Source organism: Macrotis lagotis, chromosome 4 (genome assembly GCF_037893015.1).
Source record: "Macrotis lagotis isolate mMagLag1 chromosome 4, bilby.v1.9.chrom.fasta, whole genome shotgun sequence".
In the NCBI taxonomy this organism is placed as follows: domain Eukaryota; kingdom Metazoa; phylum Chordata; class Mammalia; order Peramelemorphia; family Peramelidae; genus Macrotis; species Macrotis lagotis.
Window position 1 is genome coordinate 201,050,534 of NC_133661.1, and position 27,676 is coordinate 201,078,209.

At 43.3% G+C, this 27,676-nt stretch overlaps 3 protein-coding genes and 1 pseudogene across 3 annotated transcripts in view; 2 read left to right on the top strand and 2 right to left on the bottom strand.

Annotated features, from left to right (window-relative positions):
* The window catches only part of DNAJC17 (DnaJ heat shock protein family (Hsp40) member C17), a 33,289-nt gene extending 31,188 nt beyond the window's left edge, over positions 1-2,101 (bottom strand). The window contains exon 1 of the mRNA XM_074235116.1: positions 1,956-2,101. Coding sequence (XP_074091217.1) covers positions 1,956-2,033 — 78 coding nt within the window. The 5' untranslated portion in view covers positions 2,034-2,101. The remainder of the gene's footprint in view (positions 1-1,955) is intronic.
* On the top strand, positions 1,809-19,739 carry ZFYVE19 (zinc finger FYVE-type containing 19). The gene is made up of 11 exons (XM_074235115.1): positions 1,809-2,399; positions 3,010-3,131; positions 3,354-3,407; positions 3,856-3,986; positions 4,300-4,445; positions 4,859-4,976; positions 5,112-5,321; positions 6,483-6,556; positions 6,920-7,003; positions 7,295-7,425; positions 7,558-19,739. The coding sequence occupies exons 1-11, from the start codon at positions 2,346-2,348 to the stop codon at positions 7,634-7,636; spliced, it is 1,203 nt and encodes a 400-aa protein (XP_074091216.1). The 5' UTR covers positions 1,809-2,345; the 3' UTR covers positions 7,637-19,739.
* Positions 8,735-27,676, bottom strand: PPP1R14D (protein phosphatase 1 regulatory inhibitor subunit 14D). Its single transcript, XM_074235118.1, has 4 exons — positions 26,649-27,676; positions 9,901-9,984; positions 9,536-9,568; positions 8,735-9,117 (listed from the first exon to the last, which is right to left on the bottom strand). Exons 1-4 carry the CDS (start codon positions 26,910-26,912, stop codon positions 9,052-9,054), a joined length of 447 nt encoding a protein of 148 aa, XP_074091219.1. The 5' UTR covers positions 26,913-27,676; the 3' UTR covers positions 8,735-9,051.
* Positions 21,064-22,016, top strand: LOC141522044 (small ribosomal subunit protein eS4-like; annotated as a pseudogene).

Here is a 27,676-nt window from a genome sequence, read left to right on the forward strand (position 1 = left end):
GACAAGTCAAAGAGTGCCCTCAACAGAAATAAGGAATTTAGGAGGAAGAGGTGCTTTAGGAGGACAGAATGCATTCTTGTCTGGGACTTGTCAAGTTTGAGCGTGGCTCAAGAAAGATATTAGGACTGCATAACTAGATCTGGAACTCATCAGCACAGAGATATTATAGAATAAAGAAAACACAAAAAACAGTTATAAATGGATATTATACTAAGCCTGTGATCAAGCACCTCTCACCATTATTATAAACTCTATTATTACCTCTAGGACTCAGAACAAAAGTACAAAAATGCAGAGAATGGGCTCCGTGCATCCTAACAGCCTTCTCACCATCAGCAACTGGAATCTACGTCCTATCCCAACTGGCTCCCTCTACCCTCCCAAAAGCTTCCTCTTAGGACCAGCCCCTTCTGGAAATCACATTCACCAGGCCCTGTAGGAGCTGATCAATCCAGCTTTGAAATTCCTGCCCTGGGGCAGCTAGGAGGCGAAGTGGATACAGCACCCGCCCAGGAGTGAGGGGGACCTGAGTTCAAGTATGACCTGAGATGCTTAATAATGACCTAGCTGTGTGGCCTTGGGCAAGCCACTGAACCCCACTGTCATGCAAAAACCTAAAAAAAAAATTCCTGCCCTGAGGCTGATCCAGCTTGATTGAAGGGAAGGGGTCAAGGACATCTAGCCAACCTGAGAGCAGACCACGAATCCCATCCCATTCCGATGGACACCAGTCTAGCTCCTTTGACATAGTAATCAAATCAATACTACCATTCTGAGAAGGGCACGGCCCTGGGCTCTTTGTACCTGTTGTCACCCCAGCCTGAAATGCTTTCCGTAAGGGCCCTCTCCCGGTCCAATCCCCCAGCCTCAGACAATGTCTGAGGGTACTTTGTCCTTTCTTCACTTCTTCAGACTGGCACCGACCAATGGCTTAATGAAAGGTTGCTGACTCGGTGCTTTGGGTCATGTTATAAACAGGAAAAAGACCCCCAAAATGCCCTGCCCTTCTAAGAATATCTCCAGGTAGATGAGGAAGGAGGAAAGCTGAAGAGGGGAAGGAGAGAAAGCTGGAGAGAGGGGTCCTGGGGATGAGGGAAGTGGGAGGAAGGAGGAAGAAGAAGAAAAGAGGAGCCAGAGAGGGAGGAGGAAGAAAAGAGGGGGTGAAGGAGGAGGAGGAAGAGGAGACCTGGGGGTGAGGAAAGTGGGAGGAGGAAGGAGGGAGAAGAAGAAAAGAGGGGCCAGAGAGGGAGGAGGAAGAAAAGAGGGGGTGAAGGAGGAGGAGGAAGAGGAGACCTGGGGGTGAGGAAAGTGGGAGGAGGAAGGAGGGAGAAGAAGAAAAGAGGGGCCAGAGAGGGAGGAGGAAGAAAGAGAGGGGGTGAAGGAGGAGGAGGAGGAAGAGGAGACCTGGGGGTGAGGAAAGTGGGAGGAGGAAGGAGGGAGAAGAAGAAAAGAGGGGCCAGAGAGGGAGGAGGAAGAAAAGAGGGGGTGAAGGAGGAGGAGGGAGAGGAGACCTAGGGGTGAGGAAGGAGGAGGAGGAGGGAGAAAGGAAGAAAAGGAGGGGAGGAGAGTGGCTGGAGGAAGAGAGAAGGGGAAGAGGAGGGGAAATGGAAGCGGGAGAAGGGCGGGGGAGGGGAGACGAATAAAGCATTAGTGGGGGATGGGAGAGGAGGGGGAGGCGGAAGAGGGAGCGGGCAGGGGAGGGGGAGGCGGAAGAAGGGGAGAGCCGGGGAAGGGGGGAAGAGGAGGGCGCAGGGCCAAGGGGGCCGTTCCCGGGGTCCCCGGAGACGGCGGCCCCCGGGCGCAAGGGGCTCCCGCGCCTCGGAGGGGCCTCAGCGCCGCTCGGGGCGCCCGGACCGCGGGCCCAGGCCCAGGGCGGCAGGCCAGGAAACGCCGGCAGGCCGCGGGCCCGCCAGCAGCCGGGGCGCCGCCGGTCCACCCGGGCCGCAGCCTCTCACCTCCTTGGCCGCCGCCTTCTCCCCTATGCCCAGGAGAGCGTACAGGTCCATTTGCAACAACTCCTTGGTCACCGCCATGGTCCCGACCCCCGAAACCGGCGTCTTCCTCCGCGAACTACAAGTCCCAGGGGCCTAAGCGCGGGCCCTCGCAGTCCGGAAGACTCTGAACCCGGCTGTTCGGGCTGAAGGCGCTTTGCCCCCTGGGAATTGAAGTTTTCTTGTAGCTCGCCGACAGCCGCCCGCCCGAGGAAAAGAACTACTCTTCCCATCAGGCACCGCTCTGGACTCGGCCGGACTCTGCTGTTGCGGCGCGGGGGCGGCGCGGGGGCGGCGGCGGGGAGCTGGCGGGTGCAGTAGCTGTCCTGCAGGCCCAGCCGGGCTGGCCTGGAGATGGAGGGCAGGTGCTATGGCTGCGCGCTCAAGTTCACGCTCTTCCGAAAGGAGGCAGGTCTCCCCTCTCCCCCCCGCTGCAACCACCTTCCCCGCGTCCGCGCCCCCCGAGACGCCCCCGGCTGCCCAGCAAGGATTCCTGGCCAGCCCGGGGCACGCGGCCCGCTGCCCGCAGGAAGAAGAAGGGATACAAGTATGCCGGGGCGCCCCTGGGCCAGGGACAGCCACTGCTCTGCAGAAGAGGCGCGAGAACGTGCCCCGTCCCTGGGGGCACTGAGAGCTGGGAAAGACCAAGGGGCTTGGCACAGCAATCTATTTTCTCCGGCCTCCTGGCTCCATCACTAGCTGCAGGGTTTACAGACCACCTTCCTCTTCCCATCTTCCCGCCTATGGAAGTGATTTCCCACTGCTTCCTTTTTTTTTAAGTTTTTTGCAAGGAAATGGGGTTAAGTGGCTTGCCCAAGGCCACACAGCTAGGTCATTATTAAGTGTCTGTGGTCAGATTTGAACTCAGGTCCTCCTGACTCCAGGGCCGGTGCGCTATCCATTGTTTCTAAGAATATCGTATGTTCTGCATCCTGAGAGATCCCTGCGGGAAAAGTACCCCCGGGAAAACCGGATGAAATCTTAAGTGTGGGTTTTCTCCCTCTTGTTTCTTGTGTAGTGTGGTTGTAAGAACTGTGGCCGAGCCTTCTGTTCCAACTGCCTCTCCTTCGGTGCAGCCGTACCCCGCTTTGGAAATACCCAGCAGAAGGTCTGCAAGCCATGCCATGAGATGCTGACCAGGTGAGCCATATGATGATTAAGCAAAAACAGAGGTGCTTGATCGTAAATTAGTGAACGGAAGGGGAGAAAAGCATCATTAAATGTAATGCTTTTGCGGCACCCCATATTTACCTATATAAGTTTCTAAGTCTGTAATATACAGTAAGGCTCAGTATATGCTGGCAAGGTGCTCTCTAGAATAGTGGCAATGACCACACATGTCTCTGATCTTTCTCCCTACAGAGGGCCTTCGGAGGCCAGTGTCTCCAAATGGTCACCACCTGAGAACTACAAGAAGTAAGTGATGGAGGGGTAAGGATAGGGATGAGCATGAAGTCACAGAAACTCTCTCCATGGAGATCATCTTGTAATCCAAATGAGTATAGAATGTCACAAAAAGATTCCTCTTTTCTTCATTGCTTGATCCAACAGCCTACCCTCTGACACCTATTGTGATAGAGAACTTACACCCATGGGACTGGCCTCTCTGTTACAACCTCCAGCTGGGTTAGATGCAGGGAGGACATAAACCAAGGCCCACAGCTAGATACTCTCTTGAGGTGACAACTTTTCTAGTTGGGACACTTCTTTCCTATGTAGACTTTAAAGTCCTTTCCTTACCTCTCTCTTACCCTTTCTGAAACCCAGGAAGTAGGCTCTTTCTCCTTTCATCCCTTTGCCTGTACCATCTACTGGTTCCAGTGGTCCTTGGTTTTCAAGCCTCTCCCTTCCCTCTCTGTAACAGGCGTGTTGCTACATTGGAGGCAAAACAGAAGTTCATTACTCCTCAGGGCATGGTTCGACCACAGCTGCTGTCTCAAGAAGACCAAATCATAGCCAAGAGACTTGAAAAACTCCGCCAGGAGACAAAGCCTAGTGAGTAGAATTTGGGGTGGGTCTAGCTGAAAGCTGATACAGTAGAAAGAGCATTGGATTTGGTCATCAGGTTCAAAACCCACCTATTTCACTCCCTCTGACTTTTGGGGCCTCAGTTTCCTCACCTATCAAATAAGAGGGTTGGACTAAATAATCTCTAAAGCCCCTTCTAGGTCTAAATCTAAGAGGTATGAGTCCTCTCAATTTGACAGGAAAACCTCAATATCTAAGGGCTTATACCTAGAGAGCTGGGCACTAAAAATCCTGAAGTAATTCTAGGACCTGACTTGTGGCTTCTCTGGGTGTGCTACAGAGGTGGTGCCTTCCCAGGCAGAGATTGAGGCCAGGCTGGCTGCTCTTCGGGATGAGCCTCGAGGCCCCATCCCTTCCACTGAAGAGATGGAGGATCGACTAGCTGTGCTGCAGGGCAGGGTCCCCCCATCTCAGGCTCCCCGGCTGGTAAGAGCTGTAGTCCACCACATGGGAGCATTTGGCCTACCCAAATAAACATGGCGATGAGTTGAAGAATAGGGAGGGAGAGAGCAACAGAGTCCATATTTTGTAAACTGGGAGAGTTCCTATATTGATTCTTACCACCTCACCCCCTATGTAATATCTGCTGCCAGACCAGGTACCTTAATGGGAGTTTTAGAAGGGCATCCAAGGATTCATAGAGCAAATCTTTAGGTCCCTTGGTGGAAGCCACAAAGTTGATTGTCGAGTCCTAGTGTCTCTGTTGCTGTTTGTCACCATAGATAGTGTATTATTTCTGGACAGGGACTGTGTTCCAAATGCTTGTAACCCCATTCCCTCCTCTGGACTCCATGCCTTTTGGGTATCTCTTCTTGAATGGGGTTCTCTCACTGATCCAGATCCACCAACCTCCTGACACTAGGACACAGGCCCAACAAGCCGAGGATCTTTTGACACAGCTAGCAGCTGAAGTAGCGATCGATGAAAGCTATGATCAAAAAAAACCTTCACCACCAGGTAATCTCTCCCTCATGCTGTCTATTCCCTCAGGGATGATTTACTATGGCCTCCTGACAAGGGAAAATGGAACCATTCTCCTCCCCATTCTTCAACCCCCCCCCTTCCAACTTAATCTCATATGGTTTCTTCCAGGCATGTCTCTGCAAAATGACCTTAACCGAGACAGCCCGAGGGGTTGGAATATTGGCCCTGCTGAATTGGCCCGCCAGCAGCTCGAAGGAGAGAAGGGCAGGCTTCTGGCAGAGGCAGCAACTGAGCTAAGGGAGGAGAACACGAGGCAGGAGAGGATCCTGGCCCTTGCTAAGCGACTTGCTGTACTTCGGGGCCTGGATCCTGAAGGAGGTAGGGAGCTGGGCTGGGGAACATGGGAATTTGGCCTGTGGCAAAAGGGGCTGCTTCTATCCTACTACAAGGTGGGTGGTGGGAAGAATTGCCCCTGCACCTTCTATCAAGCTGAACAAGTTCCAGGGCAGCCAGGTGGCACAGTGGATAAAGCACCAGCCCTGGAGTTGGGAGGACCTGAGTTCAAATTCGGCCTCAGACATTTAATACTTGCTTAGTTGTATGACGTGGGCAAGTCAGTTAATCCCATTGCCTTGCAAAAAACAAAAAAAAAAGATGAGCAGGTTCCATTTTGGAGTCAGCAGAACTTCATTGCCCACCAGAGCAGTCCCTATTCCCCCACAGGCACAAGGCTCACCTGGGATGGACAAGCCAAAGGACCTAGCTCTGATCTTCCTTATGTTGTCCTTCCCTTTCCCTAGAGCCTAATGTGAAGAGAACTCCTCTGAGCAAATGCTTAGGAGGAACAGGAGGAATGCAGTCTCTCTCTCACTGGTCAGTCCCTAAGACTGGTCTGATTAGATAGCCTAGCAGACATACCCTGTCAGGCCACTAGAGAAATTGAGCAAAGTCAGAGTCCTCCTAAACCTTTCCCCCATCAATATCTCAGGCAGCCAAAATGACATTATTAAATCAGTTTGACCCCCTCCTCCCCAGCCACCTCCTATTCAAATTTCAGTGGCTTTCTGACCTCCAGAATCAAATAGAAAATTCTCACAAGGCCCTTCCTACATTTCTGGGCATCTTCCATGTCCTCTAAGATCTACCCACACTGGGTTCCTGGCTATTCCTCACTCCCAGTGCTTTATATGTTCAGTCATTGTCCCACCAGGCTAATGATGCTCCCCTTTCTGCCTCAGACCCACCTTCTCCAAGAGGCTTTCCCTAGCTTCCATCCCTCCTCCCCCAGACTCTTCCAAGGATTATCTCTCCTTCACTCCCTCTGTCTTGACCATACATAGTCTACCCCAGTAAACTGTGCTCTTGCAGGCCATGACCTTTCTCTGTATCCCAGCATTTATTTACCACATAGTTCTTAATAAATGCTTGTTTGATTGACTGACTGACCTAAACTGAGCCAGGCTGGGAAGGGAGGTTGATATTTCCCCAAGAGAAAACCAGTCAGTGTTCATTCTTACCCCCTCTCCCCGCCACCTCTAGTGACCTTGCAGAATTATCACTTCCCTGACAGCGATGAGGATGAAGAAGAGGCTATCCAGAGAGTCCTTCAGCAAGTAAGACCTTGCCAACCCAGACTCAAGTTCCCTGCCTTCTTTCTGTCTCCTGTTTCTCCCACACTACCAGACTGTTCACCCTAGAATGCACATGTGCACACTCCCCCAGGGCTGAGGGGGATTTGCTATCCAGGCCTCTCATCCAATCCCCAGTTATGTTTTGTGTTCCCTGACGACAGTGGGGAAGTAGCATGGAGGGAAAAGGGAAGGAGAGGTGAAACCTGGTGGTGGGGAGGATATTAGGGGTGTGGCAAGATGGGGACTGAGTGTCAAAGACTGCTGGGAGACCAACTAGAAGAGAAGGACCCTTAGAATTGTAGAGAAAAGGCTACTCCTAGAACCCTCTTCTCTTCCTGTTTGCAGCTTACAGAGGAAGCTGCCCTAGACTCGGCGAGTGGCTTCAACATCCCCGCAAATCAGGTGCCTCCACCCCGAGCCCAGTCTAAGGTTAGTGAGGTGCCTTGGCCTCTGGACCCTCAAATATGATACAGTAGGCATGGATTCCTGGATTTGAATCCTCACTCTCCTACTTTAAAGCTGTATGACCTTGAGTAAGTCATTTAACTTCTTTGGGACTCAACTTGCTCATCTGTAAAATGAGGAGATTGGGTTAGAAGACTTCTAAGGTTCCTTCTAGCTCAAAGCTTTAATCCTGTCCATCTTTGTTACTGGATATTGTCCCCATCCTAACAGTACCTTAGGGGCTAACTTTCTACCTATGATCCTTCCCTTTTCCAGGCCCTGGCTATGGCCCCCAACACTGAATCTGAGGTGGAGGAGGAGCTGCCCTGGTGCTGCATCTGCAATGAAGATGCCTCTGTTCGCTGCTATGGCTGTGATGGTGACCTCTACTGCTCACGTTGCTTCCGGTGGGCAAAGGGGACCTTGTGCAGGGGCTACCAGAATCATTGGAGAGGGGGTGAGGGGCAGGGACCCTGAGAGCAGGGGACACACACCTTCACTGGATTAGTGCTGCTCACCATTGCCCCTTCTGCCTGCAGGGAGGGCCATGATGCCTTTGAACGGAAAGAGCATAGGACATCTGTCTACCGGCCACCCTGCACAGGACGAGAGCACTAACCCTGACCTGGGGCTCTTCCAGGGTTCATCCTGCTGGAAAGGCAACCCTTTAGTTTGTTCCTTGAGGTGCTGGGGAAGGGCCTAAGTGTAATGGTTCTGCCTGCATCTCAGAAGATGTTGCTTGTGGGTGCTACTCAGAGGGTGGAGCTGATGCATGAGAAAGCTCTCCTCTGCAGCCTTTGGCTTCCCAAGGAGGAGGCAGGATCCTCTTTCTTAAGATGGTAACTTAGCAAGGGGAAGAGACTGGGAGGCTGGTGAATGATACCCCCAAGTCAGAGCCACTGCTGGAGGGGAGGGAATGTGTAAGTGAAGGGAAAAAGAGGTCATCTGAACATTATGATTCTTACTATACTAATAAATCAGGCTTAAAACCTGATCCAGAGAGTTGTTCTCTCTCCTGGTCCCCTGGAAAATACACAGTACCTCATTAACCTTCAATAAAATCTATTCATTCTCCAAAACATGTGTCCTCTCTTCCCTAAGGCCACAGGAGACATGAATGTGAGGCACCAGGTGGAAGGGGCAGGAGCAGAGCAGGGGCTACTTCTGGACCTGTAGGCCAGACCAAGGCCTTGGACCTAGGCAGGAATCTGACTTCTCGTCCCCAGCCTTCAGCATCCTGATACAGCTTCCTCAATTTCCTCAATGCCTCTGGTGCTAGACTTGAGAGCAGGAGGGATGCCTGGGTCTTGGGGCAAGGCCCATCTTGGAATTCCCATTGCCTTTTGTATCCAAGATCCTTCCAGAGGCAGCAAGGTGATATGGTGGCTACAGCATCAGTCCTGGAGTCAGAAAGACTTGAATTCAAATCTGACCTCTTACACTTACTAACTAGGTGATTCTGGACAAGTCACTTCACCCTGTTTATCCCAGTTTCCTTATCTGTAAAATGGGGATAATCATTACTTCTACCTCACAGGATTGTTGGGAAGATCAAGTGATAGAGTAATTATAAAGCTGTGGCAATAATGGAAGTGGCCCTGAGCCATCCTTCTGCACTCCTTTCCTCACCCCCTACCTATGACTTTTGCTACAGTCAATAATCTTTCACCCCATTTCCCTCTGGACAATTAAAACTCCACACTGATATCTTTTCCAAAGGCTTTACTCTTCAAGATTCAAGACATGAGTTGGGGTCTTGCCAAGGAACCCTAGAGGTGGTGACCCAGGGTCCCTCGTCCAGTCACTAGTGATCATAGCAGGCTGAAGCTATATGTGTCCCATATCCTCAGGGCAGTGTTCACACATCTCTAATCCTCCAATTCCCTGGTCCTTGTATCCTGAGGGAACTTGCTGCTCATCTCCACACACAAGACCACAAGGAGGAGGGATAGCTCTGGAAGGCAGGAAGGGGGAAGGCCTACAGGATCCATAGTCAGCGGAAGTCTAGGGTGCATAAGGTGGCACATAAGATTTTATTTCTGAGGTCGACTGAGCCTCCGGAGTTTCTTGAGACGGCTGAGCAGCTCAGAGATAAAGGGCTTGAAAAGAAAAAGATACTGGAATTACATACACAAGTCATTATAGTCAAGGCCACCCCCTATTTCTGCCTTGCCCCACAACACAACTCTGCCTCTGGGAGGTGCTGCTCTCTATCCATACTCTGGAGAGCTTCTACCCACCTCTCCCAATCCACCTCCCTGAAAGGAACTCAGTTAAACTACTCCTCAATGGTCCCTTCTGAGATGACCTTCTAACCTCACATATGTCATATGTGTACAGTTATTTACAACTTGTTTTCTCCCTTAGAATGTCAGCTTCATGAGGACAGGGACTATTTTTGCCCTTATATCCCCAGTCCAACACAGAGTAAGCACCTAATAAATGCTTGTTGACTGATAGACACCTAACACCTGCTCTGACTTCCTCTCAATCCCTGAGCAAACAGGACCCACTCACCTCTGTAGGTCTGACACACTCTTGGAGTATTACCTAAAAAGAAGAGAGCCAAGGATGAATCACCCCATGGCAAACCTTTCCCAGAAACCTATAATCTATGCCCCCCCACCCCAACTCATTGTTCATAGGGAAAGAACTCCAAATCTTTCCCCAGTGAGAGCCTAAAGGCTCTTCCATAGGAGGTTCAATTAGCCATCTCTCCCCATTACCCTGATCGCTATCACTTTAGAACAAGGCTTCAGAGGATTGTCTGATCCTCTTTTTCCTAAAAAGCCTTCAGACTTCCTTCCATAGACCCCTTCAATGTTAAGCTTCCTGTTTCCATGTAGTATAAAGTAATCTGGAGTTGAGCCTCCTAATCCCACCTGCAATTTGGTTTTCTGTTCTTCTGTGGAGAGTTCAATGAAGTCTTCTAGGTCAAACTCTGGTATGGAAGACAATGATTGCTCCTGTAATGAATCAGATAGGCAATTTGGCATAATAGGGAGAGCAATGATCTTAAAAGTCATTTAAAATAAATAGAAGAATTCCCAATAAGATCAGGGGTAAAACAAGGCTGCCCTTTTATCACCACTATTATTTAATGTTGTACTAGAAATGTTAACATTAGCAATTGGAGAAGAAAAAGAAATGGAAGAAATTAGGCAATGAGAAAACAAGTTAGCTCCCATATTTAGTGGCAGTGAGACCCTGAGTAAGTCAATCCCTCTGAGAAATTTGGACACAAATGAGATCATGAATGTAAAAATATTTTGGAAAAATCTTAAAATTGATATATAAATGCCATTTGTTATCATCTTCATTATTATTATTCTACACTGATCAGGTCTCTAGCCTGTTGATCACTTCATTCCCTGAACCTTTTACTGGTAACCTCAGTTAACAGTTTTGAGCAGATATACTAGTAAATGTTGACTAACCAAGACTCTGAGGGGGAAAAAAAATTATGTCATCTTTTTTAGACATGTTTTCATGACCCCATTTGGGGTTTTCTTGGCAGAGATATTGAAGTAGTTTGCCATTTCCTTCTCCAAGTCATTATAGATAAAAAAAAAAAAACTGAGGCAAATAGAGTGAAATGATTTGCCCAGTGTCACACAACTAGGAAGTATCTGAGGTTAGATATGAACTGGGGAAGATGAACTTTCTGACTCCAGAATTGGCACTATTGAACCACTTAGCTTCCTTACTTTTATCACTAATAATTTTTTTTAGGTTTTTGCAAGGCAAATGGGGTTAAGTGACTTACCCAAGGCCACACAGCTAGGTAATTATCAAGTGTCTGAGACCAGATTTGAACCCAAGTACTCCTGACTCCAGGGCCAGTGCTTTATCCACTGTGCCATCTAGCTGCCCCATTTTCCTTACTTTTAAATTTAATCGGCATTACTAACATTTTCTCTATTATTTTCTTACATCTAGACTAGTGATGTCAAACTGCTATAGAAATGGAGCCACTAACTCATATAAGAACCCGAATAATTGTATACTGACTTGGAAGACTACATATGAGCATTGTCTATGTCCTGCTGTGGGAAGGTAAGTGGTGCTATGGATAAAGTGCCAGGCCTAACTCAATCTGGCATCAGACACTTGCTGATCATATAATCCTGGGCAAATCACTTAACCCTGTTTGCTTAGTTTCCTCATCCCTGAAATGAACTGGAGTAGGAAATGGCAACCTACTCTAGTGTCTTTGCCAAGAAAACCCTACACTGGGTCAGAAAAGTCAGACAAGACTGAATAACAACAATATTTTCATTTATTTTGTTAAATATTTCCCATTTACATTTTAATCTAGTTCAGGACCACTTTGATACCTGTGACCTTAAAAATCAGCAAAGCAACAAATCAAAAATACCTACTCTGAAATTTAATGTTAGGATCTAGCCAGATATAGCTGGTTCCAGTACATCTCTGCTTGTACTCCCGCCCCCCCCCATCAATAGATGAGCTTTTGGCCTTCTCTAGCCAGGAACCAGGCCTCCATATATGCCCCCAGCATCCTTTATATGTTGTTTGCTCCCATAAGAATATAAGCTCCTTGTGGGAATGGACAGCCCTGTTTACTTTTAATTTTTAGTCCTAATGCTTAACGTGGCCACTGCCACATAATAAATTGTTTAATAAATAACCTGTCTATTCATCCATCCAACCATCTGTCCATCTATCCATCTATCTAATCTATCTTTTCATCTAGACATCCATCCATCCATTTATATATCTACCTATCTATCCATCTCAATTGCCTTATCTATAAAATGGATATAAAAATAATTGTATTACCTACTTGAGAAACTTTTAAGTGTTTTTAATCTTGCCTTTTTTTTTTGTAAAAGAAAGATTTTATTTTGAATTTTACAATTTTCCCCCTAATCTTGCTTCCCTCCTTCCCCATAGAAGGCAGTCCATTTATCTTTACTTTGTTTCCATGGTGTACATTGATCTAAGTTGAATATGATGAGAGAGAAATCATATCCTTAAGGAAGAAAAATAAAATATAAGAGATAGCAAAATTACATAATAAGATAACATTGTGGTTTTTTTTAATTATAGGTGATAGTCTTTGGTCTTTGTTCAAACTCTACAATTATTTCTCTGGATACAGATGGTATTCTCCATTGCAGAAAGTCCATTAAGGTTCATCATCACTCCCATGTTGCTGTTAGGGTGTACAGTGCTCTTCTGGTTTTGCTCATCTCATTCAGCATCAGTTTATGCAAATCCTTCTAGGTTTTCCTGAATTCCCATCCCTCCTGGTTTCTAATAGAACAATAGTATTCCCTCACATACCACAGTTTGTTAAGCCATTCCCCAGTTGAAGGACATTCACTTAATTTCCAATTCTTTGCCACCACCAACAGAGCTGCTATGAATATTTTCGTACAAGTGATGTTTTGACCTTTTTTCATAATCTCTTCAGGATAGTAGTGGTATTGCTGGATCAAAGGGTATACACATTTTTGTTGCTCTTTGGGTATAATTACAAATTGCTCTCCAGAAAGGCTGGATGAGTTTACAGCTCCACCAACAATGTATTCGTGACCTAGATTTCCTACACCCCTTCCAACATTGATCATTGTCCTTTCTGGTCATATTGGCCAGTCTGAGAGGTGTGAGGTGGTACCTCAGAGATGCTTTAATTTGCATTTCTCTAATAAGTAGTGATTTAGAACAATTTTTCATATGACTATGGATTGCTTTGATTTCCTCATCTGTAAGTTGCCTTTGCATATCCTTTAACCATTTGTCAATTGGGGAATGAAATCTTTCCTTTTCTAACCCCACACCTTTCTCTCTCTACTCCTAAAGCTACCAGCCATAGTTTTTGGTTCCTATTACCCCTCACCTTGACTAGTGCAGTAGCCTCCTCATTTGTTCCCCTGCTACATGTGCCCCTGTCTCCAATTCATATAACTACCAAAGTGATTTTTTTTTTCCCCAAGTGCAGATCTGATTCATCCTTAGAAGCTCCCTATTGCCTCTGGACAACCTCTATAAATGTTAATTCAACCTGACTCTAGCCTATAATTCCTGCCTCATTATACATCGTGTTCATCCTGAAAGCCATGTTCCAACCAAACTGTCTTTCCTTATGCTCCTTACCTAAGACACTATCACCTCTCTCCATGCAAAAATTTGCACTGACCATCTGGAATGTACTCCCTTCTAAATATCTCATTCATAGAATTTTTCACTTCCTGAAAGATGTAACTCAAAGGCAACCTTACACAAAGTAATTTTTATCTCCTCCCCCTCCAAACCCTAGTTCCAATGACAAACTTCTTTCATTTATTTCATATATTTCCTGGTTATTTTAAAATTTTAATTTTAATTTTCAAATTCTCTCCCTCCTTCCTACACCTCCTCCACCCATTAAGAAGGCAAGTAACATGGTACCATTATACATGTGAAATCATGTAAATCATATTTGCATATGAACCATCTTTATGCATATATTTATTATTTTTTTTAAAGGAAATCAGAATTAAGTGACTTGCCTAGGGTAATACAATTAGAAGGTGTGAGAGGTAAGATTTGAGCTCAGATCCTCCTGACTCCAAGGCTGCTGCGCTATCCACTGTACTACCTAGCTGCCCTACTGCATATACTTATATAGGTGCATATTATCTCCCCCCAAAAGAATGTAAGCCCACTGAAAGTAGGAACTGTTTGCCTTTATATCTGATGGCTATACATAATGGGTGATTGAGTGATTATTTTAGATTAGGAGATTAGAATGGGGACTCTACTATGATGAGTGAAATCTGAAATAATTGAAGAAACAATGGTTCATGCTGAATTATTGTGAGAAAATGGTTGGAAAACTCCTTGCATCTATCATTGCAACTGACAGGGTTTCTGGCCAGCATAACTTACGTCCTTAATTAAGGGTCTATAAGCAATAGGTGGAGGTGGTCCAGCGTCCCAGCCACACAAGGCTAGGTTCAAACAATGCAACAAAGTTTTCTCACAATTCCCATAATTGTGCAGTTTTCTCACAAGACAGAAATTGGACTAGACCCATAACTGAACTGAAAGAGAACTGAGGGGCAGCTAGGTGGCGTAGTAGATAAAGCACCAGCCCTGGAGTCAGGAGTACCTGGGTTCAAATCCAGTCTCAGACACTCAGACACACCTAGCTGTGTGGCCTTGGGCAAGCCACTTAACCCTGTTTGCCTTGCAAAAACCTAAAAAAAAAAAAGAGAGAGAGAGAACTGAGCTAGATCTGGAATTGAGTCACAATGTGGTCCACTGGATTCCTGTAATTCCCACATTCCTGTGAACCTTCCCCCAAATTTAGAGCTTCTGCTTAGGTCCTGTATCCCTATCTCCAGTTACACTTTTAGACATGTATCTGGCTTTCCAGAAGGAAATCAAAAGAACTAAATTCAAATTCTACCCCTTACACCAACTATGCATCTATGAGTTTCAGTTTCCTTCTCTGTAAAATGAAATTATCAGATGCCTTAAATGCCCTTTAAGGTCCCTTCCAACTTTAAATCAAGGATCCTATGACCTCTTATCCATGTTCACAGCTAGAAGGTAAGGTTATATTCTCTTTCAGGTTAACAAAAACTCTGGGAGTGATGTTGAGTCTCCTCTTTTTTTGTTTTGTTTTTGGATTTTTTTTTTTTTTGCCAGGCAATGGAGTTAAGTGACTTGCCCAAGGTCATATGACTAGGTAAGTGCTAAGTGTCTGACACCGAATTTGAACTCAGGTTTTTCTGACTCCAAGGCTGGTGCTCTGCCCCAAGATTCTCCTCTTGTGAGATTCTAGTGCAAATCTAGGCTTTCATTCATCTAGGTTGTCTTAGGAAGCCCTTAGGGAGCTGGGTAGAGTCTAAACCAAAAGAAGGTAGAAGAACCTACCTTCAAGGGTAGGACACTTGCCCAGACTAAGAGAGACAAGTCCTGGGTTCCATAAAATCAATTAGGAAGGTAAAGTGAGAAGTGACTTCCAGATAATGAGAATATGGTCTGGGAGTAATGGATCAATTGACAAGTGTACTTATGTACAAAGTATTATGCATGCAAAGACAAAAGGGATGGTACAGAGCAATGGATCAAAAATCAGAGGCACTGGCTTTACTTCTCCAGCTTGAACTTGTACTTGAAAAAGACCTTGATCTGCTCTGAACTGCTATCTCCTCATTTATGAAACAAATTGATCTCAAGTTCCACCCAGTTCTCAATCTATGAACCTAGGCTCCTGATTCCAAGGAGCTCATCTAGCAGATGGGGAAGAGGGAATGAGAACATTCATGGGGGAATGGATGAGGTCCCATGATGGCCTTGACCTCTGTCCAATGACCAACTGGCCAGGATTTCCCCAGTTCTAGTCCTCCTTTCTGCTGAAATGACTGAGGATTGGGAGTCATGCCAACTCTTGGCACTTTGGACAGTTGCCACAGTAACCTTGTGTCCAATTCCCGACAGTGCTTAGGAGTGGTATTCTGGCATACCTGAGTGTTTTTCTCCTTATCTTGGACTCTATAGCTTAAAGTTACTTTCCTCCTACTTGGTAAAATGCAGTCATTTTAGTAATGATTTTATTTTGACCCTAGGAGGACTAACTCTTATATATCTAAGATATGAGATTGTTAATCCACGAATATGAGAAATTGATATGGAAAAAATAGATCCTTAGAGGAAAAAGAGAAAGAGATAGAGTCAGAGAGAAAGGAGGGGGAAAGGGAGAGATAGAACAAGAGGGAAATTGAAGGAAAGAGGGAAAGAGAGACTGAGAGAAAAAGAGACAGAAAGATAAAGGAGAGGGAGAGAGAGAGGGAGGGAAGGAAGGAGAAAGTGATATATAGAGAGTGACAGAGACAGAGAAAAATAGGCAGAGAGAGGAGAGGAAGAAATGAGAGGAAAAGAAAGAGGGAAGAGGAGAGGAAGAAAAAGAGAGGGAAAAAAAACACAATCACAAAGAAACTCCAACCCTCCTCCCATAATACAATGTCTGCTAGTTCCAATAAAGGTGCTACACCTCAGACACTAGTTGTTTGACTCTGAGCAAGTCACTTAACTTTTGCTTGCCTCAGTTCCCTCATCTGTAAAATGAGAGTAATAATAGAACATGCCTCCTAGGGTTGTTGTTAGGATAAAATGAGATAATACATGTAAAATCCTTTACAAACTACTCTAAAATATTGACAAATAGTATTTATTATTTTGCTTAATTAACCATGATTAGTGGATATCAAAAAAAAGATAAGACAGAATACTAACTCCATATTAACCTGATATTCAAAGCCTTCCACTGTTTGATTCCAGACCAGCCAATCAGGTGAGATTAATAGCTGTTGCTGAATTTCCTCTTGCATGTTAGCATCTCCATGCATTCATGCAATCCCCCATTCCTGAACATCACTGTCTACTTCTCTGACAAAGCCTATCCCCGGTAATTGCCTGTTCCTTGCCTTTCTACTCCAACTGCAAGTGCCTTCTCAGGGGCAGCTAGGTGGCACAGTGGATAGAGCACTGGCCCTGGAGTCAGGAAGACCTGAGTTCAAATCCAGTCTCAGACACTTAAAAATTTCCTAGCAGTCTGACCTTGGTCAAGTCACTCAACCCCATTGCCTTGCAAAAACAAAACAACAAAAAAAAGTGCCCTTTCTCTTCATGGATTTTCTTGGAATAGTTTGGGTCTTTCCTTTCTCTATATCATTCTACTTAGTATCAGGTTTGTGTGTATATTTGTTGCCCTTAGACTGATGTGGTGGAAATAGTTCTTGATTTAATGTCAGAAAATCCAGATTCAAGTTCATTATTGCCATTTTCATCTTTTTCTCTGACAAACCTATCTCCTTTCACTATGTGATCTTAGAGTAATTATTTCTTTGACCTCAGCTTTTTCATTGATAAGATGAAAAGGGTAGACTAGTTGAGCAAAAGATTGTTATTTTTCATCTCTATCTCCATCCTGGAAAATTTTCAGGGCACCCTCAAAATACCTCAAACATAATAGAGCTTTAGAGTAGAAAAGCAGATTGATTTATAAATGTCATTTGATTTAGAGAGAGATTTCTTTTGCTATTCTCTATCCCAAATAATAAGTAATGACACAAAACCCCTTTAAAGTCACTCAGTGTATCACATTATCTTCCCCCACAAAAGCCACACCATTTCCTAACTGTGATGTCATCACTCAGGTATTTGACCTCAGAGTCACCCTTGACTCTCGTCATCTTTGACTCTCTCCCACCCGTACTAAAACCAGTGTATCCATAAATCCTGCCAAATCTACCTTCACAGCTGCTATATGTCTGCTTCTCTCCACTCACAAGACCACTCTCCTCATTGAGCCCTTGTCACCTCCATTATAAAAACTTTCTAAATTATCTCCCTGTCTCCAGTCTCTTGCTTTCTCTGATCCATGTTCCACTTAGCTGCCAAAGTGATATTCCTAACATATAATTGTATCCAATTGTGTCATCCCCTGACCCAGGATGCTCTTCTAATGGTCCCTAGCAGACTTTAGGATAAAATATAAATTTCTAGGTCTGACATCTAAAGGCTTTCACATTCTCCCTCCAAGTGTGCTTTCTGAACCATTTATAAATCACTCCCTGACTTCCACTCCATATTTCAGTCAAATTGACCAATTAGCTGCTCCCCATGTGTAACACTGACATCTCCTTTCTCTGTCTTTGCCTATGTTGCTGCCCATGCCTGGCAGTCCATCTTAACTTCCATCTTTATTAAGCATCTACCATATATCAGGTAAAATCAAAGTGCTGGGGCTATAAAGAAAGGCAAAAGGTAATTCCTTGTTTTCAAGGAGCTCAGTCTAATGAGGGAACAAGTCTAGCTATGTACAAAGCAACTATGCACAAAAGAACTCTTTTCAGGTTGAATTGGAGACATAATCAACAAAGGGAATCTCAGGGGATCAAGAAAGGCTTCCTATTGAAAGTAGAATTTTTACTAGAATTTGAAGGAGAAGCCAGAACCAGCAGAGAAGGAAAGAGAGAATTCTGGGGATGGGGGATACCCCATGAAAATGCCAGAGTATTGAATCTCAAATTTTTTTTAAAAAAATGAATGTTAAAAAATTTTTGTTTACATGTAATTACATGTAATTACATTAATTAAGAAAGAAAATAATAAAAAAGAAAATTTCCAGAGCCAAGAGATGGAGAGTCCTGTGTAGGAAATATATCAAGTCATATATTGTGTCACTGGACTGAATAATATTCAGAGCAGAGGATGTAATGTAAAAGAAAACTGAGAAGATGGGAGGATGAGAGGTGACAGTGACTTTGGTCACCAAGCAAAGAGTTTTTTATTTGATTCTGGAAGCAAAAGGGAACTACTTTAGTTTATTGAGTAGGGAGTATGACAGTCAAATTTACATTTTAGGAAGATTTCTTTGGTGGGTAAATGGAAGAAGAAATGGGATTCATGGAGATTTGTAGTAGAATCAGCAGATTAGTGCAATCTCCCATGGATGAGATGATAAGGTAATACCAACATGACAGTAGTGTCGGATGAAAGAAGGGGCCATATTAAAGAGAAGTCCTGAAAACAGAATCAGTAGTACTTGACAACAAGTACTAAGGCAAGTGAGGATGAATGACTGAAGGTTTGAACCAAAGTAACTAGAAGGATGAAGTCAACTAGTTGTCTCAAGTAGCACTCTGGGCCTGGAGTCAGAAAGACCCACCTTCCTGAATTCAAATCCAGCCTCAAGACACTGTGTCTCTTTAGGGCCCCATTTGGGATTTTCTTTGGCAAAGGTACTAGAGTGGTTTGCAATTTATTTTTCAGTTCATTTTACAAATGAGGAAACTGAGGCAAATAGGTAAAATGATTTGCCTAGGTTAAGTGATTGCTCAGGAAGTGTCTGAGGCCAAATTTGAACTCAGGAAGGTGAGTTTTTCTGACTTTTGTTCAGATACAATACAATACAATGACTGTCAACAAATAGAGAAATTAGGGAGGAAGAAGAATAATAGAATATGGATAATGAGTTCCCTTTTGGATATGTAGAGTCCGAACAATATGAATTTCAAAATGTCCAGTAGGCAGTTGGAGATGTATGATGAGAGGCTTGCAGAAAGGTTAGGGTTGGATAACTAGATTTGAGAATCATCTTCACAGAGATGATAATGGAATCCATGGGGGCTGATGAGATCAGCTCATGTAGGATCTCTAGCTTCCATAAAAGCACCACTCAGGTAGTACCTCCTAAAGAAGGTCTTTCCTATTCATCCTATTAACTAATGCTCTCCCCTCCCTAGAATTATTTTCTATTTTTATTTTGCATCTGTTTGGCTGTGTACATGTTTTTTCTCTCCAAGTATAATGGAAGCTCTCTGAGGGCAGGGACCATTTCATTTTTTACCTAGGATAATGCCTGATATGGGCACAAAGTATGGGTTCAGCAAATACTTGTTGAGTTGAATCAAATCCTATCAAATACTATCTCTGTCAGATCAGAGTTTACAATCTGATTATAAATCACACAGTTATTCTCAAAACAACTGAACTTGAATATTGTAAAAACCAAACAGTCTCAAGGAGGAAATATAAGAAGACACTTGTCCTAATTCCTTTGATGAGGTTGGGTCCATGGGTGTGGAACATTGCCTATGATGTTATATTTTTATGTGAATTTTTTTCTCTTCTTTTAAAAAAAATTATTCTGAGGTACGATTCTGGGTATGAGAGCACATGGGGGAAATGTAGGTGACAAATTTTAAAAATTATCAATAAAATCAGTTGAAAAATAACATGGTATTTATATTCTATATCAGATTATACTTGTCATGAGGAGGAGATAGAAAAATGTGGAAGTCAAAAGTTTACAAAAAGATGAATGCTGAAAACTATCTTTACATGTAATTGGAAAAATAAAATCAAATAACATTAAAAAAACAAAAATGGGAGGCGGAGCCAAAAGAGGGGCAGACCCCAGAAAGACTGAGTGATACATTTTCCCAGTCCAAGATAACTTAGAAGTTCTGCGGGAAAGGTGTGTTTCACCAGGACCAATCACAGTGCAGCCTGAGAACAGCTTGAAGGGGCAGGGAGAGAATTCTGCTACACCAGAATGAGTGTGGAGTGAGGAGCACTGGCCACAGAACCTGCAGCAGGAATCAGGAGAAACCAACCTTCGCCTCCAGAGCACAGCCCACATATGGTAAGGGGGTCAGGAGAGACTGCAGAAGTTTCTCTGCTGTCTCTGGGGGCAGGACTCTGCTGTTTGCCCACACTCAGATCCAGGTTGCAGTTTGGCCTTCCATACTAAGATAGCCCAGCAGGGTTTCTCCTCACAGTCCCAGGGCAGAGGGAAGTGCTGTGGTCATCTACATATCAAAGCACAGGCAAGAGAGTGTAAGATCTTGGAGGAATAAAGATCCCAGTGGCATGTCCCAAAAAAACCTCCAAAGCCTTGGAAATGCTGTAAATTAGTCTTGGACTGAGGAAATGAGTAAACAACAGAAAAAGAAGAATCTGACCATAGAAAATTACTTTAGTCCCGTGGAAGATCAAAACACATACTCAGATGATGACAAAATTGAAGTTTCCATATCCAAAACCTCCAAGAGAAATAGAAAATGGGCTCAGACTATGAATGAGCTCAAAAAAGACTTTGAAAAGCAATTAAGAGAGGTGAAGGAAAAATTGGGAGGAGAAATGAGAGTAATGCAGAAAAATCATGAAAACCAAATCAGCAGCTTGGTGAAAGAAATACAAAAAAATACTGAAGAAAATAATATGTTAAAAACCAATTTAGGCCAAATGGAAAAAAGCAAATGAGAAGAATGCCTTAAAAAACAGAATTGGACAGCTGGAAAAGGAGATAAAAAAGCTCTCTCTGAAGAAAATAACTCCTTCAGATGCAGAATGGAACTAAAGGAAGATGATGACTTTGCAAGAAATCGGGAAGAAATAAAACTTTTCCAAAAAAGCCAAAAATTAGAAGAAAATGTGAACTATCTCATTGGAAAAACAGCTGAGCTTGAAAACAGATCCAGAAGAAATAATTTAAAAATTATTGGGCGCTCTTGCCGTGCGGCCCTGGGACTGGCCGGTTGTGCTTCTGGAGAAGGCACCGAGGCCCAGAGGGTTAAAGTGACGTGGCCAAACACAGCCATTAAGTAGTCCCCGACCCTACCTGCAGTCGAGTAAACTTCCTGCTTTATCCCAGATTTAGTGTAGCCATGGCTCGTGGTCCCAAGAAACATCTGAAACGTGTAGCAGCTCCAAAGCACTGGATGCTGGATAAGTTAACAGGAGTATTTGCTCCAAGACCATCTACAAGTCCCCACAAGTTGAGAGAATGTCTCCCCTTCATCATCTTCCTGAGAAACAGGCTCAAGTATGCCCTTACTGGAGATGAAGTAAAGAAGATCTGCATGCAGCGATTCATCAAGATTGATGGCAAGGTCCGCACTGATATCACATATCCTGCTGGTTTTATGGATGTCATTAGCATTGAGAAGACAGGGGAACATTTCCGTTTGGTATGTGACATAAAGGGACACTTTGCTGTTCATCGTATCACAGCTGAGGAGGCTAAATATAAGTTATGCAAAGTGAGAAAAATCTTTGTGGGTACAAAGGGTATTCCCCATCTGGTGACCCATGATGCCCGTACTATCCATTATCCAGATCCCCTCATCAAAGTGAATGATACAGTTCAGATTGATTTAGAAGCTGGCAAAATCACTGATTTCATTAAGTTTGATACTGGAAATCTATGTATGGTGACCAGTGGAGCCAACTTGGGTCGAATTGGTGTGATTACAAATAGGGAGAAACATCCTGGCTCTTTTGATGTTGTTCATGTAAAAGATGCCAATGGCAATAGTTTTGCCACTAGGCTTTCAAACATTTTTGTTATTGGCAAAGGTAATAAGCCTTGGATCTCTCTTCCAGAGGAAAGGGTATCCGTCTTACAATTGCTGAGGAGAGAGATAAGAGATTGGCAACTAAGCAGAGCAGTGGCTAAATGATTGTAAATCATGAGAGAATTTGTAGGTTTTCAGTCAAATTAAGATTTTAAATTCAGTTTTTAAAATGATTATCCTACAAATATACAAATTACACCAAAAAGATAAGAATCTTAAACAGCTCATTTTTATAAAGCAATATTGAACAAGCCATAATGCTTTTCTCTTCTTTCCTTGAATTAGAGTACTTTGTGTATGACTGTTGCATAAAATGGTGTGGAAGATGTACCTCTATTGGTTTTGCTTAACTTGTTACATGGGAAGTCTCACTGTGATTGGAGGATGGGGAGAGGAATATTGCAAAATGGCTGATGTTAAAACAAAAGATATTAATAAAACTTAAAGAAAAAAAATTATTGGGCTACCTGAAAGTCATGACCAGGAAAATAGCCTAGACTTCATTTTTCAATAAATAATATAGCAAAATTGCCCTGAGAACCCTAGAAGCATAGAGTAAAATAGAAATTGAGGGAATTCACTGGTCACCTCCTGAAAGAGATCCTAAAAGAAAAACTTCCAGGAATATTATAGTCAAAATCCAAAACTCCCAATTCAAAGAGAAAATTCTAAAAACTGCCAGAAACAATTAAACTATTCCAGAAGACAAAAGATCTTGGCTTACAATTGAGAATCAACTACCCAGCAAAACTGAACATCCTCTTTCAGGGGAAAAGATGAACTTTCAATGAAACAGGGAACTTCCAAACGTTCCTACTGAAACAACCAGAGCTGAACAGAAAGTTTGATCTCCAAGTAGAGGACTCTGGTGAACCATAGAGGGGGTAGAAGAGAAGGACTAAGTATGAGGAACTTGATAATATTGAACTGTTTGTATTACTGCATGGGAAGAAGATATTGTTAACTCATATGAACTTTCTCATTTATAAGAACAGTTAGAAGAAGCATATATAGACAGGGCACAGGAAGGAGCAGAATATAATGTATAATACAGTAAAAAGAAGGAAAGTACTGGCAGGAAGGGAAAGGAGATGAAGAAGAAGCTAAGAAATTTCACATAAGAGTCAAGAAAAAGCTTTTTCAATGGAGTGGAATGGGGGGAAGGCAAGGGAGGAATGAGTGAGCTTTCATTCTCATCAGAAATGGGTCAGAGGGGTGGCTAGGTGGCATAGTGGATAAAGCACCGGCCCTGGAGTCAGGAGTACCTGGGTTCAAATCCGGTCTCAGACACTTAATAATTACCTAGCTGCGTGGCCTTGGGCAAGCCACTTAACCTCCGTTTGCCTTGCAAAACCCTAAAAAAAAAAAAATGGCTCAGAGAGGAAATAACAATAGGGTATAGAAATCTAATTTACCCTAGAGAAAAATGAGAAGAAAGGGATTAAGGGGGAATAGGGGGAGGGAAGGGGAGGGATAGGTGATAGAAGAGAAGTGGGGGAGTACTCAGATACAACACACCTTTGGACAGGGCCAGGATGAAAGGAGAAAGGGAATAGAATAAATGAGAGTGGGAAGGAATAGAGTGGAGGTACAGCTAGTAATAGCAACTGTGGAAAAAATATTGAGGCAACTTCTCTGGTGGACTTATGATAAAGAAAGCAACTCACCCCAGAGACAGAACCAATGAAATCTGAACACAGACTGAAATACATTTTCTCTCTCTCGCTATTGTTGAGGTTTCTCATCTTCTTGGGGGGAGGGGGGTTTATGTTTACTCTTATAACAAAAGTATTGTAATAATGATATAAATAAATAAATAAATAAAAAATAAAACAGTCGAAATCATTATCTGGAAGAGAAAGGTTGGGACCACAAGTTAAAAGAGAATAAGGGTGACATCTATTTGGTGACATCTATCAGATCTGGCTGATGATATCTTTGCCCCATGTGAAAACAAAGACCAGAAAGATATTTATTAAACACTTTTTATATCTAGGCACTGTGCTAAACACTTTACAAATAATATGTCATTTGAACCTTACAGCAACCTTATGAGATAGCTGCTATTGTTATCCCAATGAGGAAACTGAGGCAGAAAGCTTGATTAAAGTCACATAGCTAAGTAGGCATCTAGGATTGAACTTAGTCTTTCTGAAACCAGGCCCAGCATTACATGGGCCACCAGCTGCCTCTGAAGCATCAAAGAAGAACCAGAAATAGAACCAGAAACTAGCTGTGAAATTCCAGACTAGCATCAGTTCTGATCACCAGCAGCCTCTCAAGTCCATGTATATGAAATTAAATTAAGATCTATACAGCTTCATGTTTTTCAAAGCCCTTGTATGTTTCTTCATCATAACTACCCTAACTTCATGGAGTTAGTGACCTTCCACTCCCAGTCCCTAGAATATCAAAATTTGGTTTAGTTTTTTTTTTTTTGCAAGGCAAATGGGGTTAAGTGGCTTGCCCAAGGCCACACAGCTAGGTACTTATTAAGTGTCTGAGATCGGATTTGACCCCAGGTACTCTTGACTCCAGGGCCGGTGCTTTATCCACTACGCCACCTAGCCACCCCAGAATATCAAAATTTGAAAGGAACCTCTGAGATTATTTTATCTGTTTGCATGTTTTCTTCCCCATAGATTGTAAGGCCTCTGAGGGCAGGAAACACTTTGGTTTTGTTTCTGAATCCATATGTATATATATATATATATATATATATATATATTAGTTCCTTTTTAAAAATTGATGAATTGATTTTTGAAGAGCCACTATGGAGAGTGGAGAGTGAGTTGATAAGGGAGGTAAAGAAGAATCCCCTAATAATAGTGAGAGCCCAGTTGAGACTGGATAACATAAATATGGGAGCAGCTAGATCAGAAAGACTCATCTTTCTGAGTTCAAATCTGACCTCAATTGTATGACCCTAGCAAGTCAGTTAACTTGTTTGCCTCAGTTCTCTCATCTGTAAAATGAGTTGGAGAAGAATAGCAAGTCACTTTAGTATCTTGGCCAAGAAAGCTTCAAATAGAATCATGAACAGTTGGACAAAGCTGAAAAATACTGACCAACATGAGCAAGAAATCATAAATTTGAAGTGGACACAGTCAGAATGGTTCCACAGTTTTCTCCCCTTCTATTTAGCATTTAGAACCAAAGTGTGGAGAATGATGCAAGGTTCAGGCTTGACTAGACATAATTAATGATATATGATAATAGAGGACAATGTAGAGTTGAATTGGTTCACAAAAGGGTCAAGATGGAAAAAAAAGGAGAGTGGGTAGTGTAGGGGAGAAATCTAACTGGTCAAAGGTTAGGAGTCATAGTATGGACAAAGAGTAGGACTTATTTAGTAAGAGAAGGCAGAAAAAGGTGAAATGTCAATAGATTATATTTACATAGATGAATTTTTGAATGTGGAGATAATACATTTGTTGGTGATGGCAAGATCAAGATTATAATTATCTTTGTAGTGGTTGACCCACAAAGGAAGAGTGGGTCATGCATAGTGGATAGGTTGAAAAATTGAGTAGTTCGGGTGTTTGATATAGAGTCAATATGTATATTGTAGTCACTTAGTATGAGAGCAGGAGATGAGGACAGAAAAATTTTGAACCAGATAATGAAATCTTTGAGAAAAGAAGGGGAATGAGAAGCAAGGTTCCATGTCAGCAGCATCTAGAGCCCAGGCAAAAAAAGAAAAGAGGAAAACCAAGTTCCAAAACTAAGTCTGGTTCAACTTCCTAATTTTATAAGGTAAGAAAAATAAAGCTAAGAAGGATAAGATGATTAAACCAAGGTCCCATTTGAAGATAATAGCAGTCAAGACTAGAATAAAAGTCTGTAGGTAATCTACAATTTTTAGCTTTTTATTTTAAAGAGATTTTTTTTGGCTTCTTTTATTCATACATCACCTAAGTTCCCTTCTGGTGCTCCTCAATACAGAACAAACATTGAATTACCATTGAGTGAATCAAATCAAATTACTAAGATAGCTAATATCTCTACTTTACAGAAGATGAAACTAAGACCCAGATAGATTTTGCCCAAGATCCTGTAACAACTTTAGAGAGAGACTTAGATGGTACAGAGGATAGAGCTTTTGATTTGAAGTCAGGAAGACTTGAGTTTTAATCCAACATCATTTACTAGCTGTGTGATCTTAGGTAAGTCACTTGACTTTTCTCATGCTCAGTTTTCCCATCTATAAAGTGAAGATAATAATAACACCTACCTTGCATCGTTGTTGTGAGGATCAAATGAGAGCAAAGACAGTGTCCCAAAAAGTCTTAGCACAGTTTTAAGCTATCAAAACTGGACTAAGACTTTTGGGAGATCCTATATAAAGTGATTTGTAAACTTTAAAGCAGTATCTAAATACCATCTATCTATCTATCTATCTATCTATCTATCTATCTATCTATTATTATTATTATTTCTATAGCTGGAACTAGAACCCACATTTCTTGATTCCTACTCTTATTACTCCTGCTCCTTCTCAGTACTCTTTCCATTACACCAAAATACTGAGAAAAAATTTTTTCAAAGGAGTAGCTCCAGTGAACCTTTGACAGATATAAGTCCCATTTTTCAAAACAGAAAGGTTTTATTCCTGCTTGTTTCCCTGTCCCTTCAGCTAGTCCCCCTAGTCCTTTTCAGTTCTTCAGTTCCTTTATGTTTCTCCTTTCTGTCCCTCCAGCCATCCCCTTTGCTGCTCCCAATCATCCCCAAATAGTTTCAGTCCACACCTGGTACAGTTCCTGAAGTTGAGAATCCACCCATTGCTCCGTGTCTAGCCATGCCTGTAGCTGTCCCCGGTCATATTTCACTGTCAAACGACTTGGTCTTCGGGCCTTTGGACCTGGGACTTTGGAAGAGTCCAGCTGAGGCTTTGAGTGCTCCTCCTTAGATGTCTCCTTTTCAATGACAGAAGCCCACTGGACCTGCTTACTATGGTTCTCTGAGTCCCTCTTGGGCACTGGACCACTGGAAGAAGGGCTTGAGGAAAGCATGAGTGTCTAGGCCAAGGCAAGAAGTTGAAAAAGCTGCTCAGGAACTAACAGAGATAGTAGTAAAGAAGAACAGGAGGAAGGAAAGAACTGACAAAAAGACTGCTTTCAATTTGCTGGGAGGAGCTAAAGGACAAAGATCCTCTGGAGTTTTCCCACAGAGAGCTCCAAATGTCAACTTCCTAGCTCCTGCTGTCCAATGGGTGCTGTTTCAGAGATTAGTTTATTGTTCCAAGATATGTGAAAATAATAGCAGAGGGTGCAAAGGGCAAGCAGGCTCAGGCCCCAGGGAGAAGCAAGGTTCTGTGTCAGCAGCATCTAGAGCCCAGGCAAAGAAAAGCAAATTAGCTTCTGAGTTGGTGGCTCTAGATTTCACTGAACAGGCATGAAGCTGAGCCAGGACTGATGGAGTGAGGATTGGATCTGAGACTAAGTCCATGACCTGAGCCAAAAACATGAGACTTCATCAGAAATGGCTCAGAGAGTAAATAACATACACACTTAATAGGGTGAGGAAATCTATCTTACCCTAGAGAAAAATGAGAAGAAAGGGATGGGATAAGGGTGAATGGGGGAATAAGTGATAGAGGAGAGGGAAGATTGAGGAAGAGGTTACTCAGATTCAACACACTTTTGGACAGGGCCAGGAAGAAAGGAGAGAAAGAATAGAATAAATGAGAGTGGGGAGGAATAGAGTGGAGGTACAGCAAGTAATAGCAACTGTGGGAAAAATATTTAAGCAACTTCTCTGGTGGACTTATGATAAA